Consider the following 17968-nt stretch of genomic DNA (forward strand, 5'->3'; position numbering starts at 1 on the left):
GAATACACATGGACTTTCAAAGAGTGAGTGAAACAAATATACTTAAAAGTGGGCAGGCATTATTTGAAGCGTCCCAAGCCAGTTAGCTCTGTATTCATATTCCAGCCCATGGATGTAGTCTCTGCTCTCTTATTGGTTAGTATCATTAAAATGAATAAGCAAGATTTTGATGTTTGTTTTGTTCAACGAAGTGTGTAGCCAGTACCAACAGTACAGAGTTATCGTTAATAGGAAAAACTTATTCGAGGGCTATCCAGAAGCCATCTGAGGAGTACTCGTCAGTACTGTTCAGACCTCTTATTTCATTTGACGGAATCGTGTCGAGTGGATATTCATAATAAATTCACTGACGTGGGCTTATATGTCTTTAAATTTACATACTATACATATATTGTGAAGCAGAAATACGAATTCCGTGTTACATATTCTAGTGTTTTATCAAAATAAGATAATGGGCCTAAACAATTGATTAGAGATATGCTAAAGCTGGTGCTAAAATATCAATCATACTATACAATATCATTAGTTTATTCATTTAAAAATTTGAGCTGTGAAATTATAACAATGCTGAAAGGAATATTGCACATTAACAAGTGCACAACAATGATTAAAGTAAGAAATTTATTGGATGGCTGTGTGAATATACAAATATTGTGCAATGGATGAACATATTTGTATATTTTTATATACATACCATACATTTTTGTCAGCTTTATAAAATGTTAATGTTGATGTATACAAATAATTGAGAAATTAAAGGATTAAACAGATAAAAGATCTAAAACTGCTTCGAAATAAATTTGGTTTTTAATATATAAAAGTTGTATGTATTACATATTCAGTATTTAATATTATTTGAATATTTTTATAGAAAATAATTATTAATCGAGTCGATGCTGGGAATGTACTTATATTTATAGTCGTCGGCTTATGAAATTATGTATGTATGTATATCCAATTATACAAATAAAACATACAATTTTTTCTTGAAATCTTTTACAAAGAGCCCAGTTTTCGTTATATTTCTTTTATATAATTAACGCATCGAAAATGGACATTTTGTATTAGTGGCAAGCAAAAGAAGGATTTGCAGACCCCATAAAGTATACATATATATTGTTAGTGAGTCAGTTGAGTATGTTCGTGCTTATGAACGCAGTAGGGACTTGCAATTTAAAATGCAAATTCCTATATACTATACGAAAAACGCATCGTATTTTTGGTCACTATCGATAAAAAAGAAACATAATTTGATTTATTTTTTTAGTCGTAACTTGAACACTAAAATATAAATATTACTTTCCCATAGTGAGCCCTTAGGCAGAGCCTTAACGTAGTTTCTGTATAACTGCGGAGCTCAAATCACTTATGTATTCGCGTGTATGTTGAAAGAGGCATGATATAAGTATATACATATATAAATATATACATATATAAGTATATATATATAGAGTTGGGCTGATCGAGTCGATTTAGCTATATTTTACTCAGTCCGTTTGTATGAAGATAAGGATCTCTTACGATACTAAATCAAAAGTTATATATCATATGATTTCGTTTGTTAAGCGTAACTTGAAGATTTTAAAATCTTTACACTTAGATTGAAAATGTTTCTTAGATTTTGCAGCATAAATTTGAAATAAAATCTATTTCGGTAGAAAATCGTGCTTTGGCAAATTATCATATCTACATGTAATTTTTTCGCACATACGCGCAAGCCATGCGAAGTCGCGTTTATTTGTATATATATATATGTAACTATATCTGTATATACATAACTATATCTGCCAACGTTTTGTAAATAGAGCACCAAAATTGTTGTTAAAAAGTTATGGGTTTTGTGATAAGAAAACACAAGCGTGTTTTGTATATACACAATCTAAATAAGTATTTCGAAGTTGTTTAGATGTCGAAGAGATACACTAGATGAGAAAGGTGGAGCATCAGTAGAAATAATTAATAAATACATAACGCTTTGTAATCTAAATTGACTAAACTCAATGCTGATAAGTCGACATATCCCAAACTAGGTAAAATCAAATCTGCATGACCTGTGCTAATCTTAAAACAACTTAATTTATTTAAAATATAATATTGCAATATTCCTTCTATGATAAATGCATGTTACATTTTTAAGTTACCTTTTCTTTTGATAAACTAAATTTATGACAGGTATTGTTTCGGAGTATATTTTGGCAGAAATAGATAAGCACTATAAAATACTACAAATAAAGGGAAATTGTTTTTACTTTTAAGTTTTTATATGTACAACTTTGCAGTAACCCCGTAGCTGTGGATATATAATTTATCCTTAGAAGGGTTGATAGTAACCCAACTGTGTAAATGTTACGGCTAAGACTGCGAATCTGTTAAAAATGCAGGGAATAGCTTCCAATTTTTTGTGGTGTATCAATAGAGACAGTCAACAGTAACTCAATAATCGAAATTAGTTTCTTTAGAAGATATAGTTTGTTTAGTTTGCACTCAGACTGACGGACTGCAAAACGGGCATTATGCAAAGCCAATATACTGTATTACTTAAGTATTGAGAATAAAAATTCAGTATATCTAGCTTACATAGTATCAAATTGTTAAAATTTTATTAAAAATAGTGATCTTATCAATAGTATGACAATTGCAGTAATGGTCAAAATAGATAGTGTTGTACTTCATACGTTAGACAAGAACACAATTTATGTACAGATGTGCAGAAGAATATTACTATTTCATCGCGCTGATCTAGTATATATATACTCTTAAGGTCTACCATATCTACGTATATAACGTTAAATTTTGTCTACATGTCAACAGTGCTCCTCGTTTTTCCATATAACGAATTGACTTCAATTCGTCTTATTCTATCTCCAAGTTTCTCAAATGGTTAATAATCAAGTAATGATCTAGCCAGAAGACTAGTAACGCATGTAGATACACTCATTGAAAAATAAAAAAAAACCAAGCGGCTGCACTTTAGCCGCAGCATGGCGATAGACTTTATTAATCAAATTCTCAGATATGTGTATTTACCAAAGTATTTGAAAAATGTTTTTAACAAATTCGGTGGAAATAAAAAAGTTACCAGAAATCAGAAGCATAAAAATCTCCTTACTCATTACAGGGAGCAGAACAGCATTATTATTGATTTTTGAGTTCGTATTGCGTCATACACAGGAATCTACATTTAAAATTTATATTCTCCAGCTTTTGCGTTCATACAGACGGACAGAATCTAAATTCATAATTTCATGAAAATACATCCTCTACTGTATTAAAAGATTTACACCCGATTGTGTTTAAAATCACTAACATTTTACGCTTTTATTACATTTTAATTTAGTTCGATATCAAAACATAGGTTCTTGCCGAAAGTACTTACACCTTACTTGTCTGTATATGCTAATAAGCTAATATTCATAAAATAAATAGTTTCACCTCATATACTCTATATTTATTTTTGTATACTTGTAGATACAATAACTTTGAAAACGACGAATAAACCAAAGTTTCTCGTATGTCAGCGTCATATATAATTAATTCATTTAATGAGCGGCGATGCTTTCGAGCAATACCTGACGAAGAGGAAACTAGTTTGGGTAATGAAGCAGATTTGGTTATGAGTTTATCTCAAAAAGAAATACTTATACCACCAACGGCTTCTCATCAGCATCAATTGGAACCACTTTCTAAACCTAATACAAACGACACCTCGGCTCAAAACTCGGTTTCTGCTGCAGCCGCTGCTGCGGTTGCACATCACCACCACAGCCTGTCTAGTATTCAACATCTTCAGAACTTGCATAGCCAACATCAAGGTACTCTATTCAACAATAACCACTCAACACCGTTTAGTGTGACTGACATTTTAAGTCCAATAGAGGAATCGTACCGCAAGTTGGAAATAAACGGAAACCCGCCATCCCCATTTCGGTAAGTCCAATACTTAAAACAAATTATGCGTATGTAATTGGGTACAAACATTTGTTTTCACAAATTTCTACGAAGTCTAAAATTATTACATCATTAGCTCTGCACAGAATTGTCTCTTGAAGCACAAAATATTTTCTGCTTTATTATTTCTATATTATTATTTCTTTTAGTATTTTAGGGCTAACATATTTTTAAATCAAATGAGCATATTTTTTTCCTATTAGAGTTATTAAATATATTCCCAAATATCAAATATATTACATTTTTGTTAGAAAACGGTGTTTTATTGTAATTGAATTGATATCACAAGAAATTATATCACAAGAAAAACGCGTAAAAAGGATGATTCTGTTTAGTGATTTTAGTCTGTTGAAATAAGATTATAATGATAATGCATAAAAATGATCTACTATGAGTGCATAAATAAACTATTTGTAATCCAACTAGACGCTTATATTTGCTGTAAGCGTATAAATAAATGCTACAATACCATTTCGGAAAAGCTTAAGTGCTTAGATTATATACAAAATATTTATTGTGACTATTTAGAATACGCCAATAATTCAAATGTTCTAACTTAGTACGTTAAATGTTTTCCAGATCTAATTCTAGTGGTAGTAGTATTAATTCACCGGGGACAGTAAGTACTTCAGCAATGGCGAATCCGTACGCTATGGGATCGTTGTACCATAGTCCAGGAGTTCAAAGCTATTGTGGACCGACAGATAACTTATCGTTGGCTGGGCATTACACTGATATGCGAGGCTCGGCTTCCTGGTATGGATCAACGGCAAATGACCCCAGATTTGCAAGTACGTAATACAAGAAACCAAATTAAAAATATTAATACACACACTCTTTATGAATACATATGTATTAAACATTTCTCACCAATAAAACAATTGAATTAAATAAAATAACATGAAACAACATCACAAAAAAACAATGTTAGTTATAATAATATAAATATAAAAGATATTAATGTTTTAATCAAGTTCGTGTTTTTCGTTTTCTGTGTAAAATATATATAAGATGTAGTTGCACATGAAATCAGAAAAAAGTATACGCTCACGTAATTGATTAACTCGATTTTCCAAAATCAAATAGTAACAAGCAAATTGTCTTCGCCAGGATTTAAAACTGATTCTTAACGACATCACGCTGCGCCTTCAACACCCCGCCACTAAAGTAGCAACAGACAATTTAAATACAATTCAATTGCAATGCATACAAAATACAAAAACGAAATAAATGCAATTATAGAAAAAACGTATACACATGCCAATCATTGACATGTGGATTTCCTTTATAACCTGTGTGTTATTTGGCGGACTTTACATTTTCTGCTTGATATGTGGAGTACCTCAAATAATGTGAACTATGTCACATATTGGTTATAATAGATATAAGTAAGGCTCGATTTGTTTTTGATTTGAAAACATATATATTTATCGATTATTTAAAAGTAAGTTTTAAAAAAGTTTTCTTATAATTTTTTTATGTTAGTAAGAACATACCAAAATAAATAAAGTTATAGCCGTAGACATTGCAATTTCACAATCATATGACAAGATTGCCAAAGAAACAAAAACAAAGTGAAAAGGAATTAAGAAAGCTTAAGTCGGGAGCACCCACAACCTTGTCCGATCTGAATTTTTAAATATTTTCCAGTGTCTGTATCTAGTACAACAAAAAAAAAACAGAACAGACGATTCCAGTAGGCAACACTCATTACCTCCACCAACACCGCCACTATATGTCTGTGACAAAAACAAAAAAGCCCGATATCGCCTGGGGCCGAACTCATCTGACATACAAAATTTGATATAAATGAATAACCTTGAAACCCTTCTATAAATTTCGTGTTTGATACACTGAACCCTGCGAGCAGGTGATATTATAACCATTCTACGATTCTTTTATTATTACATACAAACGCACGCACTCACGCATAAGCAAGAGCTCTGCTTACTATGTAGTTTACACGATGGCTTTCCTTGGGCTGCATTATTGGCGCTGCTTGCCACATGGTTTTGCAAATTAGCCAAATTTTTTGTTTAATAACTTGTGTGTTTCTTATTGATATACTCTATTGGAGTAATTGTCAGCTTAGCAAAAATGCAAGCTATTTGACGTATTGGCTTTATTTGAAGTTGAACTTCAGCTTAAGAAATTTGGGGTATGCAAAATATAACATAAATCAATATTGTAAAAAACATACATAAATGCAAAACTTGCAGAGTCTAGCTCTTAAATCGTACAAAATATAATATAAGAAATGCATTTCAATAATATTTTAATCAATCACAATAAAACATAGTTATCAATTATATGAATCAAATTCGACAAGCGCATGTTATAAACGGACCACAAAAAAATCAAGTCTCTAGTTCTTTTATATGCATACCTTGTTGGGTCTGCCTCACCTAAATCTACCTGTTGCACATTTTAACAAGACCATTATAGCCTGATTTCTCATTTTTAATTGGTTCAGGATATAACAATATATAGCATATGCGAAACACTCTTGTATGTGTAGGATAGACAAGTAATAATACTCCAGAGAGGAATGTCCAATTAGAATTCCACTGGAGCTGAGCTACAAATAATCAGACTTGTCAGACAGAAACTCAAATAGTTTTGTAATATGTGCTTCCATTACGAGACTATAAGCAATAATATGTACGACTTACTCTTAAATTTGATTAAAAAACACCAGACCTCAATATAAATTATATCGAAGTGTTACCAATTTATTCTCTATAAGATATATACATATTTTTCAAAATTAGTTATCTCCATTATCCACTCCATTATCTATCTTTATTTTCCAAAGAATAAAATTATATATTACTTTATAATATATAGTATCAGTTATATATTTCAATATATATATACACAGGCAAATATGAAAATATATTTATATTAAGGAAATTGTTGTGAACACTTCGAAACATAAACAAAAAAACCAGAAAAATGTTCATGCTAAACACTTGAAAATGTTTGCTTTACTTTACCAGCAGAGATATTTAAAATGACAATTTGTGCTGAGTCACCCAATCACTGTACACTTCTCTAAAAATTAAAAAGGTTTGCGTGAGAATAATTGATTTTAAATTATTTTGTTGTCATTGTTTATTTAAGAAATGAAAAGATGATTTTCACTTTTACGCATATGACGTTTTTAAACCATATAAGTATGTACATTCCTGATATTGAAAAAATGCTATAAAGCGAATATCATAGATGGTGACCCTCAAACAGTTTACTGTCTGTATAAACACGTAACAAAAGATTTTAGATAGGCAGAAAAGTTTTAGTTCTAGTATTTTATCATCAAGAACAAATTGGTTCTTTAGCTTAAAATTATATTAAAATGTACATTACCCAGTTAATATTGTGTTCGCGTTTGTGTAATTTGTCGTTTATCTAATATGAAATTTAGAACCTTTAAAAAAAGTCATATGAAAATATTTTTATTTTGAATGTGTTATTACAGTTTCGCGTCTTATGAGCTCCTCAGCTGGTGGATCAATGGGTCATATGGGCAACATGACTGGGTTAGCTGCATGCAGCGTTAGTGATACAAAACCTCTTCAATTTCCATTGGCACAAAGACGAAAAAGAAGAGTTCTTTTTACACAAGCACAGGTTTGTTCTACATTATAAATCTTTTAATTTTTCAGATTTTACAGAGCTTTTTTTATTTTGAATTCATAACAATATATATAAATATCAAAATGATTTAGTAATATTACTTGTTTCACAGTTAAATCTTTTAGTTTAAGTTTATATTAAAAACAATTTAGAAAAGTCTAGTCAGCTGTGCTCGACTAGGAAATAACCTAAACCTCGATTTGTCTGCATTTATTTTCCATTGCTTGTATATATGCTTAGATAAAACAAGTAAGAAAATGCTGATTCCCGAATAAGAGAAACCTTATCAATCCGCATTTATTATCCACAGATTGTATCTATTATCTTTTACAATAACCCATATATGTACGCCTGTACACTCTTAAAAATGTTCGACCAAAAACAAGTAAACTGTGGCAGATATTTTATATTCTGATCTGCCACGGCTTCAAGTAGCATACAAAAAAACATGGTTTTTAGTAAATCAATAGATGAAGATGAAGTACTCAGTAACATAATGTTAGCGCCTTTTTACTTAACTGTTTTTTTTTTCTTCTTATTTATAAATTCATATTGCACTAAAACTCATTTTTTTTGGAAAGGCTATCCCCATATGTGAACAATGTCTATAACAATAGAAACTCGATAGCTCGAAAAAACTTCGACTTATTTTACGTCATCAGGGTATAGCCTCGAAATGCAACTATGAATATTTCGCTCAAGTTGGTCGGCTAAGAAATTAATATTTATGATAAAAGTTACAATACGAAGTAGTTTAAGTTTATCTCTAGGGGAGAAATGATTGAACCTTACTTCGATTCTCCAATATATGGAAATAAAATCGTGAAAGCATCTGACAAAATTGGAAATCCATTATTAATTTTCTTGGAAATTACGAATTCTATTGGAAAAAACTTTATTGGCGGCAATTGGTAGGACAGAAATTTTCTTAAAGATTTACTTTCAATGCGTATAATCTACAGAAACTAAAAACAACATTTAACCTCTACTTTATAACACTCGTAGCAAATCAGACCTAAATTTTGCACAAGTGCATATGACTCGGTTTTCCCAGTTAAAGTACGTATTTTGTAGAGATGAAAAAATTAAGTTTCGTAGTCCCAGATGTAATTAACGTTTATTTACATAATCTTAGCCATATATGATGAGCTATAATGATTAATTAAAAACAGCTTCTGCACTTTGAATAGTTATTTCAGAATATAAACTGGCATTTTCAGAACAACAATGCCCCAATCCCTGCTAGGTCCGCGAAATCGAGGATTCAGACCCAAACTGTCAAGATTTTTGAATGGCGCTCATACTGATCCGACCCAAATATCATTAGGAATGATTGGCCAAGAAGATGTACGAGTCCAGAAAAAAATACAATACAAAAACAAATTTAATTAAAGGCGTCAAGCAAGCTAATTTTGCGATTTTATTTCCCCCAGTATTAATTTTCTATAAAATATCTCTTTTTTATACCCTGATCCCATTGAAAATGGTAAATCAGGGTATAATGGTTTTGTGCAAATGTATGTATCAGGCAGAAGGAAGCGTGGCAGACCCCATAAAGTATATATATTCTTGATCAGGACGACAAACCGAGTCGATTGAGCCCTGTCCGTCTGTCTGTCCGTATGTGTGAACGCGTGGATCTCAGCATCTATAAGAGCTAGAGACTTGAAATTTTTTGTAGGTCCGTGTATAGCACGCACATATCGAGTTTGTTTGAAATATTCGATAACTTTTCGCATTTAATTGTTATCGAATAAAAACATTCTTCGCTCGTATGGAGCTAACCCCAGGGTTCGAGACCGATGGAGATGAAATATTTTTTTAAAATTATTAAAAAAACAGGCCAAGCGCAAACTATGTGTGAGTGTGTGTATATGTTTGTGTACATATACTATTTGATATGTATGTATAAAATACTCATAGATAATTGATCGCAGGGCTTAAAGCACATCTTCTAGTTCCGACTACAGCTTTCTTACTTAATTGTCACTAAATATGGTGTCCTTAATAACTTTACTATATTCTTCTATTTATAGAAAATGAAGTACGCAAAGAAATTTAGTTTAATAAATTTTACCTTGTTAGTTTTTAAAGTTAGTCTCCAATTTTTTTCATTTATTTTCAAGTATTTGTATTTATTTATTTATTTTTATACTCATACATTTTGTACCATGTATAGACGCAAACTATTTAGCCGCTATTTCAGCTGGAGACTTAAAATTGGACACATATGCTCTTGAGTACCTTAAAACTATGAATTCGGGTGAACAAAACAAACCCATTTTGGCCGTCGCAAATGGGTACCTTGTTGGAGCTAGAATTCTATACTATGCCATTGAGCTACTGTTAAGAAGCTCTACAGATCGAGTAAACTATATGTGCACTTTCACTAGGGCGCAACTTGGATTTGGCCAATTTTTGTATATTTTAAACAGTTTTAGTCCAATCAGTGCAGTGGCGGTATAGGTAGAAGCGCCGTTCATTGCCGGGAAGTTCGGGGTTCAATGCCAGGCCAGCGCGCAGGTACTTGTTTTTGTTTTTTTTTTTAATTATGAAGTGGCAGTGTTGGTAGAGTTAATGCGCAGTTGCGCAGAGAATGTTGGTTCGCATCTTAGTATCGTAATAACGTAGAAGCTATGGAGTTGACTGCAAAAAAGGTATCACCTAGTTAGAAACCCCCGATAAGAGCTTTCATACTTATTTATTTCGGAAGGTGTTTTAAGTTAAGTAAAATATATCTTTAAAAATCTAGAGACCTTAAATTTGAAATATTTATTCATGTGTACTCTCGTCTGAAATTTTATTGATTCGTCCACTTGAGATGTGGAAAACACAACTTAATTTTCAACTCTTATATATATACGTATAGGTGAATATAACCTCTATGAACTTGGTGCAATCTGAGAGAACGCGTTTGTAAATGTACAGATTATATAGTCGAATGCCGTTTATACTATACTAAACAGCAAAAGATTGTTCAATCTAGATAAAACTGTCTAATTGCATTCCTTTCAACACTAAAAGGAACATTGCACTGCCCGATTGTTATTTGGCGTTTAAAGCGGAATATTGAAGAAATGTTTCCATATTCGCATATATGTTCATATATGTAGGATGTATACTTATATATAATGTTATGCCCAAAATTGTATTCCTCAGAAGAAAAAATAAATATACATATATGTATGTTTATACATACATGCATATACATATACATATGTATGCTCACATACAATTGTGTGTATATTTGAATGTAGTATGTTCAACGGTAGTATTTGTTGAGCGACATATGCAAACACACATTTGTACAATGCAAATATACTCTCAAAAAGGTATTTATTTTTGTTGATGAGTAAAGTATTGAAGTGTATTGTAAATATCAAATTCTTTTTCATTAAACCTTTATTAATAGTTGAATTGCATTTTATTGTATTTGTCTGGCATAAATAGATCTTTGTATGTGTGAAACACATATGCCTATATATGTACCCAATTTTTTGTATGACTAGTTCACGTACCTTTTAAACTAAAACAAGATAGAATAAGTTATTGATAAAATTATACTCATTCACGGAGTGAAAGAGTATAATGGTTTTGTGCAACATCCGTCTTGCTATCTGTCTGTCTGTCTATATGAACATAAAACTTTCGCCGCTATTGAAGCTAGAGACTTAAAATTTGGAATATATACTGCGTCTGATACATTTTAAAAAATTCTCAAATAAGGAAATATATGTGGTATGTCTAAAACGCTATTATTTAAAGTCCAACATATACTCGCGTTGACAACTCAAGGTAAAAAATATATAATGGGAGTGGCAACCGCAAAAATCTATGTCTATGGCATATGGCATATCAAGGCAGGCCTAAGCCCCCAACATTTATATATATATATATAATTATATATATTTAAACATCTAAAAATATAACAAACTTTATATTTCGAAGTTATTGAAATTGGTAAATAATCATATATTATTCAAAATCTATGTGGTATATATATGCATATATGTAAATAAAGAAATATATCAATGAGGATCTTAGCACTTCTCCAAATGTGTCCATCCCCAACTTCTATATATATTGATATATATATTTTTTTTTTGTCATCCTTATACATATATATATACATATATGCCGGTAAATGCTGCCTAGAAATAAAGTAAAATTATTAGAAGTTGGGGATGGACACATTTGGAGAAGTGCTAAGATCCTCATATATATATATATAAATACATGTACATATATATATATATATATATATATATATATATATACGTACATGTATTTATGAGATGCTAATATTTAATATTTAATAAGATGCTAAATTTCCATTTAAAGTTAAGACCTCCGACTAAAGACTTAAAAAGTTTTAAAAAAAACTTATTTTTAATTATGTATCTTAAAGGTTTATGAGCTTGAGAGAAGATTTAAGCAACAACGATATTTGTCAGCACCCGAACGGGAACATTTAGCAAGTCTTATTCACTTGACGCCCACACAAGTAAGTGATTCAATATAACTATAAAAAAATATTTTATCTGATATTTTTACAATTCTATTATTGTAATATATAAATCATATATCAAATAGATTATTATTATTCAAACTACTAATCAGTTAAAGAGGCAAATAGCCCTCCCGCAAAAAAAATTTGAGTTTAGATTTGGTTTAGAAGAATCGTGAAAATTATTTGCAACTAACTTTTTTTATGCTCCAAGCCAAATTAGAATCGATAAAATCAAACATTGTTATAGGCGTTTCATTTCAGTTTCTATTTCAAAGTAATACATGGGTCAATTGTTTTTTTTTTGCCGAAACTATGATTTCAATTTAGATTAATAATACCCCATAATTTTATAGGTAAGTCTGCGTTGGCGTTGTGTTAATCATGTATTTTCTATAAAATAAATATATACATACATATACATACATAGACCCTCCAATTTTTTTTAGTAAATTATGTACATTTTTTATAATTTTGATTTTAGTTATATTTTGGATAATGGCTCCAAATTTCCTCAAATCCTTTATATTTAAATACAGTTGAAAATAGGGCCAATATGTAAATAAGGTTGCATTTTTGCTAAGCTGACAATTACTCCAATCAAATATTTAGATCATATGCTGCAAATTGTATTAAAATCTATTAAGTAAAAAAGAAGTTATTAAGCAAAACGTTTGGCCAATTTGCAAAAGCACATGTCAAACAGCGCCAAGCGCAGGCATTTTTCCTATAAGTGTGCACACAAACATTCACAATTTCCAATTTGCAACTTATTGTAAATTGCAGTGGCAGTGTTGGTAGAGGCGGCGCTCGTAAGCGGTAATCCCTAGTTTCGAGCCTTTTTTTGTTGCTTTTTATTGTTTTTTTTTTAATTATGAAGTGGCGGTGTTGGCAGAATTGATGCACGTTGTGTAGAATGGGTTCGAATTTTGTTGTCCTAATGTTGGTTTATATTTTTTTTTTTATTAATACTCGATACAAACTATTGAAAATATTCAAAAACGCAGATAGGACTAATATCAGGGTCTCGCCTAGTCGGGCACCCCGACTAGAGCTTTCTTGTTTTATGTATTTTTATTCAATTTTGATTTGTGTTCGATTTTGGATACTTGCTCTCAATTTCCCCAAATTCTTAAAATTTAAGTTCAGTTGGAAATATGGCCAATAAGTAAAGAAGTTTGCATTTATACCATTTATACCATATGCAGATCATATGCTGAAAAATTTTCATTAAAATCCAGTGTGTATTATTAAACTAAACGTTTGACCTATACGCAAAAGAACATGTCAAGCAAGGCCCTACATTCAAATGCGTGCATTCTCTTCTATTCCAAAAATCTAAATTACGATGCAAATTCTTACGTAAGCTGTGCAATGGCGACTTTCGAAGGTACGGGGCTCGTTGCCGTCAAGCTCTGGGTTTGACTCCAGGCGGCGAAGTGACTTTTTTGCTTTTCGTTCCGCCGGTGTTGGTAGAGTTGTTGCGCGTTGCGTAGGCAATGTTGGTTCGAATGCTAGTGTCGGTATGTCGGTTTTTATTTGTTTTTTTTTTTTTATTCTCGATGCACTTATTGAAAATATTAAAAAACAGATAGGAATTTGATCAGGGTATCTCCTAATCGGGCACCCCGACTAGAGCTTTCTTACTTCATATTTATTATTTTTATTATTTTCATATATTCATTTATTTATTATATGATTTTTTTCAGTCAAAATCTTTTTGTAGTCTCTTCAAAGAATTCACACAAAACTCTAAAAAATACATATGCAAAGTATATCATAGCAGCTAAAAAGTAATATTATTTCTGGTAGCACATGCTTATGAAGAGGTAAAACATTTCAGATGAAGGCAATGCAATTTAATTGATAAGACAATGTTTATGTTGCTAAAAATATACCGGGATGGGAATGGCGAATGGCAGAGCCTTACACTTTAAATATAATTTAATTGTCATTAGGTTAAGCAATTACTTTACTAACAATAGATATGGGGTGTGACGTGTTATAACAATAAAAAATATTTGAATTGTGCATTGTCACCCTTGAATTTTATTATCTGGAAATTTCATACAATGCCTACCCACCTAAACAGGAGTGCTGATTACCTTAGAATAAAGCATCTCTAGAGCACATTGAAATAAGTATGCGAACAACAGTGGCATGTTTTTGAAAGATAAAAACGCATTAATGAACAATGGGGAAAAATATATTTAAACTCACCCTAACTTTTGTATTGAAATATACTCATTGTTTGAACACGCTCTTTCCTATAAAAGGTTGTTCGTATTGTGTTCAATGAAAAAACGCTCTGTGTAGTAAAATAATCTAACTCATCAAGCGGAATACACATTCTTCTTATAAATACTTTATACCTACATATATATATATTTAAACAATTGCATATACTATTTAAGAATGAATTGCCTATTTTCAGATGAAAACCACAAATATGTATATAGGTTTAATGATTGCTTCAAAATAATAAAATGTTGTTAGTTTTTGGGTAATAAATGCTTAGCATAAAGAAACTGAAAAACAATGCATCGACTGCAATCGACTACTGAACAATGTAGGGTACCCGTTCACGAAGTAAATTGGCCTTGCGCATTGTCCACCTATCTGAATGATCCACAAATAATTAAGCAGTCATAGAACTATTATATCCCCAGTTTTGCAAATGCTCATATTTTTGTATACTATATATTTTGAAACAGAAAGGTTATTACATAAAGTAGTAAGGAAACGGAAATTTTGGACTTGGAATGTATATATGTGTAGGCAACCCCCAAATAAAAATGTATACTGTATATGTGTGTCTACGCCTATTGAGGGATGACCAAGCCCGTAAAACTATTTCTTCCACAGTTTTAGATATAGATCCCCACATTTGGTACATACATTATGTAGACATCCTCTATATATTGACGGTACAGGAAATTGGGGATGACTGTATTCTATTATATATAAATTCTTTTAAATTACTAGCGGTATTGGGTCTACAGACTTAAAAAATATGTATTCCATATTCATGTAGACAACCTCCGACATATAAACATAAAACCAAGTAAGTCTGAACTCTGCCAGCTTCAAAACTTTAGATATGGGTTACCGATTTTCCAAGCCCTCAAGAGTTATATATATATATATATATCAATATATATATATATATATATATATATCAATTTTAAACTCTAACTGTAGAAATGTAGAATATACATTTTTTGACTGAAAATGTTGTTTGGAGCATCGATAGAAGAGGTCAATAGTAACGCGATTGCTTTTATAGTTTAAAGCTCTAACACTATGGAAGATCTCGATTTTTTTTTCAACTCGCCATGACCACAATTATCGTCAATATATCCATGTTTGCTTTTTGTTGTCAAAGTAGATATTTTTGGTATGCTCTCAATGGAGAGACAAATTAGGAAAAACAAAATCTTCTTCCTTTTTTTGATCTGGGTTCACTAAGATTTGCAGGACCATCACTATTGACCTCCTCTACAGATAAATGTACAAAATAATAATAATATTATTATTATTGTTATGCAATCGGAGACGTATTGCAATGCTTTTATTTGCTTTCAAAAAATACGTGCGTTTCTTAAATATGTATTATACAACAATTATGCGATATACTATAGTTTTTAACAACAATAAACAATTTTATAGTTATTTATTCGAACATTCGTACATTCATAACTTCAGGTAAAAATTTGGTTTCAAAACCATCGGTATAAGTGCAAACGACAAGCGAAAGAAAAGGCAATGGCAGAACAAAATCAGCACAATCAGGTAATTATCTAAATATTTTACTAAATCTATTCCGCAAAATATATTAAAGATTTTAATTTTTAAATTATAAAATATATGATAATGTTAATTAATGGGCGAAATGGTGAAGGTGTGACAGGCCCCCTAAATGAAATAGCCAATTAAATTAAATAATTCTTGATCAGGATGACAAGCTGTCCGTCTGCTATCTAATTGTCCAAAACGATCTCGTAACAGTTATGTAGCAAGAAATTTTAAATCTTAAATTTATATTCTATTTAAAGTAAAAGCTTATATTTCTTTAGAACCTTAATTATTAATTAAAAAACCTAAATTCACTGCTCAGATTACTGAGCAATTTTCAATAATTGCAAGTTTACGTAGGGCTTAGTCATTCCTAACTAGAACAATCTTCCTTGTTGTTTTTTTTTCGGAAAGCATTTAAAACTGTTTTATCGTCAACTTTTTTTAAATAAAGAGTTAACTATACAGGCATTAAAAAAAATATTAAATAAAATTTGCAATGGAATTTTAACACAAATTGAATAGAGTATTCCACCGGGTATTGTGCGAAGACAATTCCAATCGCCGTGTTAAAAAACAAACTTTGAATTAAATATTATTAAAATAAAGAAAATTGAAAAAGCAAGTACAATTTTGGATAACCGTAGGTATTTAATAAACATATTTTTTTATACCCTGATCCCATTGAAAATGGGAAATCAGTGTTATTAGAGTTGCATAAAAATAGTGGGTTCGAATCCTGGTTTCGTAATATCGATTTCTTTTTTTTTTAAATACTCGATACAAACTATGGAAAATATTAAAAAACGCATATACGACTGGGATCAGTATCTCCAAGTCGGGCACCCCGACTAGAGCTTTCTTACTTGTTTTTGTATGCTATTTACTTCATAGGAAAATAACTCGAGAAAATAAACATGCAAAAATAAAAATATGTTTAAAAATAGTACAAAATAATTGAATTAAGGTCTGAAATTTAATGTCTAAAATTTAAAGTCTAAAAATGTTGCTAATTTGTGAAATTTGTCTCGCAATTGAAATATTACAAAATATTCCTTTTACATTTTAAACCAATACATTTTCTTTTTTAATTTTTCAATAGTCTGCAAGCTCGCCAAGGCGCGTTGCTGTTCCAGTTTTAGTAAAGGATGGTAAACCATGCCCTGGAGCAAGCAGTTCAGTACAACCGCAAACGCATACTAACAGCTCTACAACGTCTGGCAACAACAGCAATAATAGTAATGGCAATGCAAATGGGGTAGCTGGAACAACTTCAGTTGCAAGCAACGTACCAAGTGTCCTAAATCTGATCCCTGGAGATGCGCCTAACTCTCATTCACCTGACACATCTTCTTCTCTGATAGCAAGTTACAGTGGGACAGTTGGAGGTTCCAATGCTTCTATGTTACAACAACCCTGCAATAATGCTCTAATGTCCAATAGTTTAGCTATGGCCTATCGAAACCAAAATAATTTTATTTCGAATGGTCATCAACAACAATGTGGAGGCTACTTACCATTGCAAGGTAGAGCATGGTAAAAGCATCTTATCATTACATTCTTTCGGTTCTAAAAATGTGTACTCAATTCAGTTATGTGTGTATTTTCTAATACAATAAATTTTTTAAAATGATAATGCTATTTTAAACTTTAATTTCATAAAATGAAATTTTGGCTTTATATGCTAGGATAAGCTATACCCTTCAAAAAAATAATTATTAGCAATAAGTGTATATATTAATAGGTCAATGTATTAAACAATAAACTGAAAACTTAAATGTGTTCAAATGATTATAAAATTTAATTGATCACATACGATTGCAGATACACAAATTGGTTCAAACCAAGTTAATTTTCATTGATTATTAGAAATTTTTGTGTCATTGTGTCATGGCTTATAAACTGTTCCATATTTTATGTTTTAAAATTGGAAAACAAATTATTAAACCTTAAACTATGCTTCTTTAACACCCACACAGCAAACATTGCATTCACATTTGCAGACGAGCACATTAGCACGTGCTTTGCAGCGGCTGCGCTCTGTCTGCAGCATGGGTATAATGATAAGATCTTAATTGTTGA

General features: G+C 31.0%; 1 protein-coding gene across 3 annotated transcripts; it reads left to right on the forward strand.

Annotated features, from left to right (window-relative positions):
* Positions 1–253: 253 nt before the first annotated feature.
* Positions 254–17467, forward strand: LOC111600815 (homeobox protein Nkx-2.4). Of its 3 annotated transcripts, XM_023317116.2 has the most exons (9): positions 254–612; positions 1899–2030; positions 3469–3593; positions 3665–3927; positions 4528–4739; positions 7427–7578; positions 11993–12088; positions 15797–15883; positions 16989–17467. In XM_023317116.2, the coding sequence occupies exons 3-9, from the start codon at positions 3543–3545 to the stop codon at positions 17424–17426; spliced, it is 1299 nt and encodes a 432-aa protein (XP_023172884.1). In that variant the 5' UTR covers positions 254–612; positions 1899–2030; positions 3469–3542; the 3' UTR covers positions 17427–17467. The 3 variants fall into 3 exon arrangements, with proteins under 3 accessions (XP_023172884.1, XP_023172883.2, XP_023172882.2); XM_023317115.2 differs by having other exon boundaries at positions 3469–3927; XM_023317114.2 differs by lacking the exon at positions 1899–2030 and having other exon boundaries at positions 3469–3927.
* The last annotated feature ends 501 nt before the right edge of the window (positions 17468–17968 follow it).

This window comes from Drosophila hydei, unplaced genomic scaffold (assembly GCF_003285905.1).
Source record: "Drosophila hydei strain 15085-1641.00,03,60 unplaced genomic scaffold, DhydRS2 tig00008139-arrow-pilon, whole genome shotgun sequence".
NCBI classification, from domain to species: Eukaryota; Metazoa; Arthropoda; class Insecta; order Diptera; family Drosophilidae; genus Drosophila; species Drosophila hydei.

Excerpts from the sequence above, each read along its gene's own strand:
- LOC111600815 (XM_023317115.2), top strand. The coding sequence starts at position 3,512 with ATGTCAGCGTCATATATAATTAATTCATTTAATGAGCGGCGATGCTTT. Across the intron at positions 3,928-4,527 it reads AACCCGCCATCCCCATTTCG|ATCTAATTCTAGTGGTAGTA; the intron begins GTAAGTCCAATA and ends AATGTTTTCCAG. Across the intron at positions 7,579-11,992 it reads TTCTTTTTACACAAGCACAG|GTTTATGAGCTTGAGAGAAG; the intron begins GTTTGTTCTACA and ends TGTATCTTAAAG.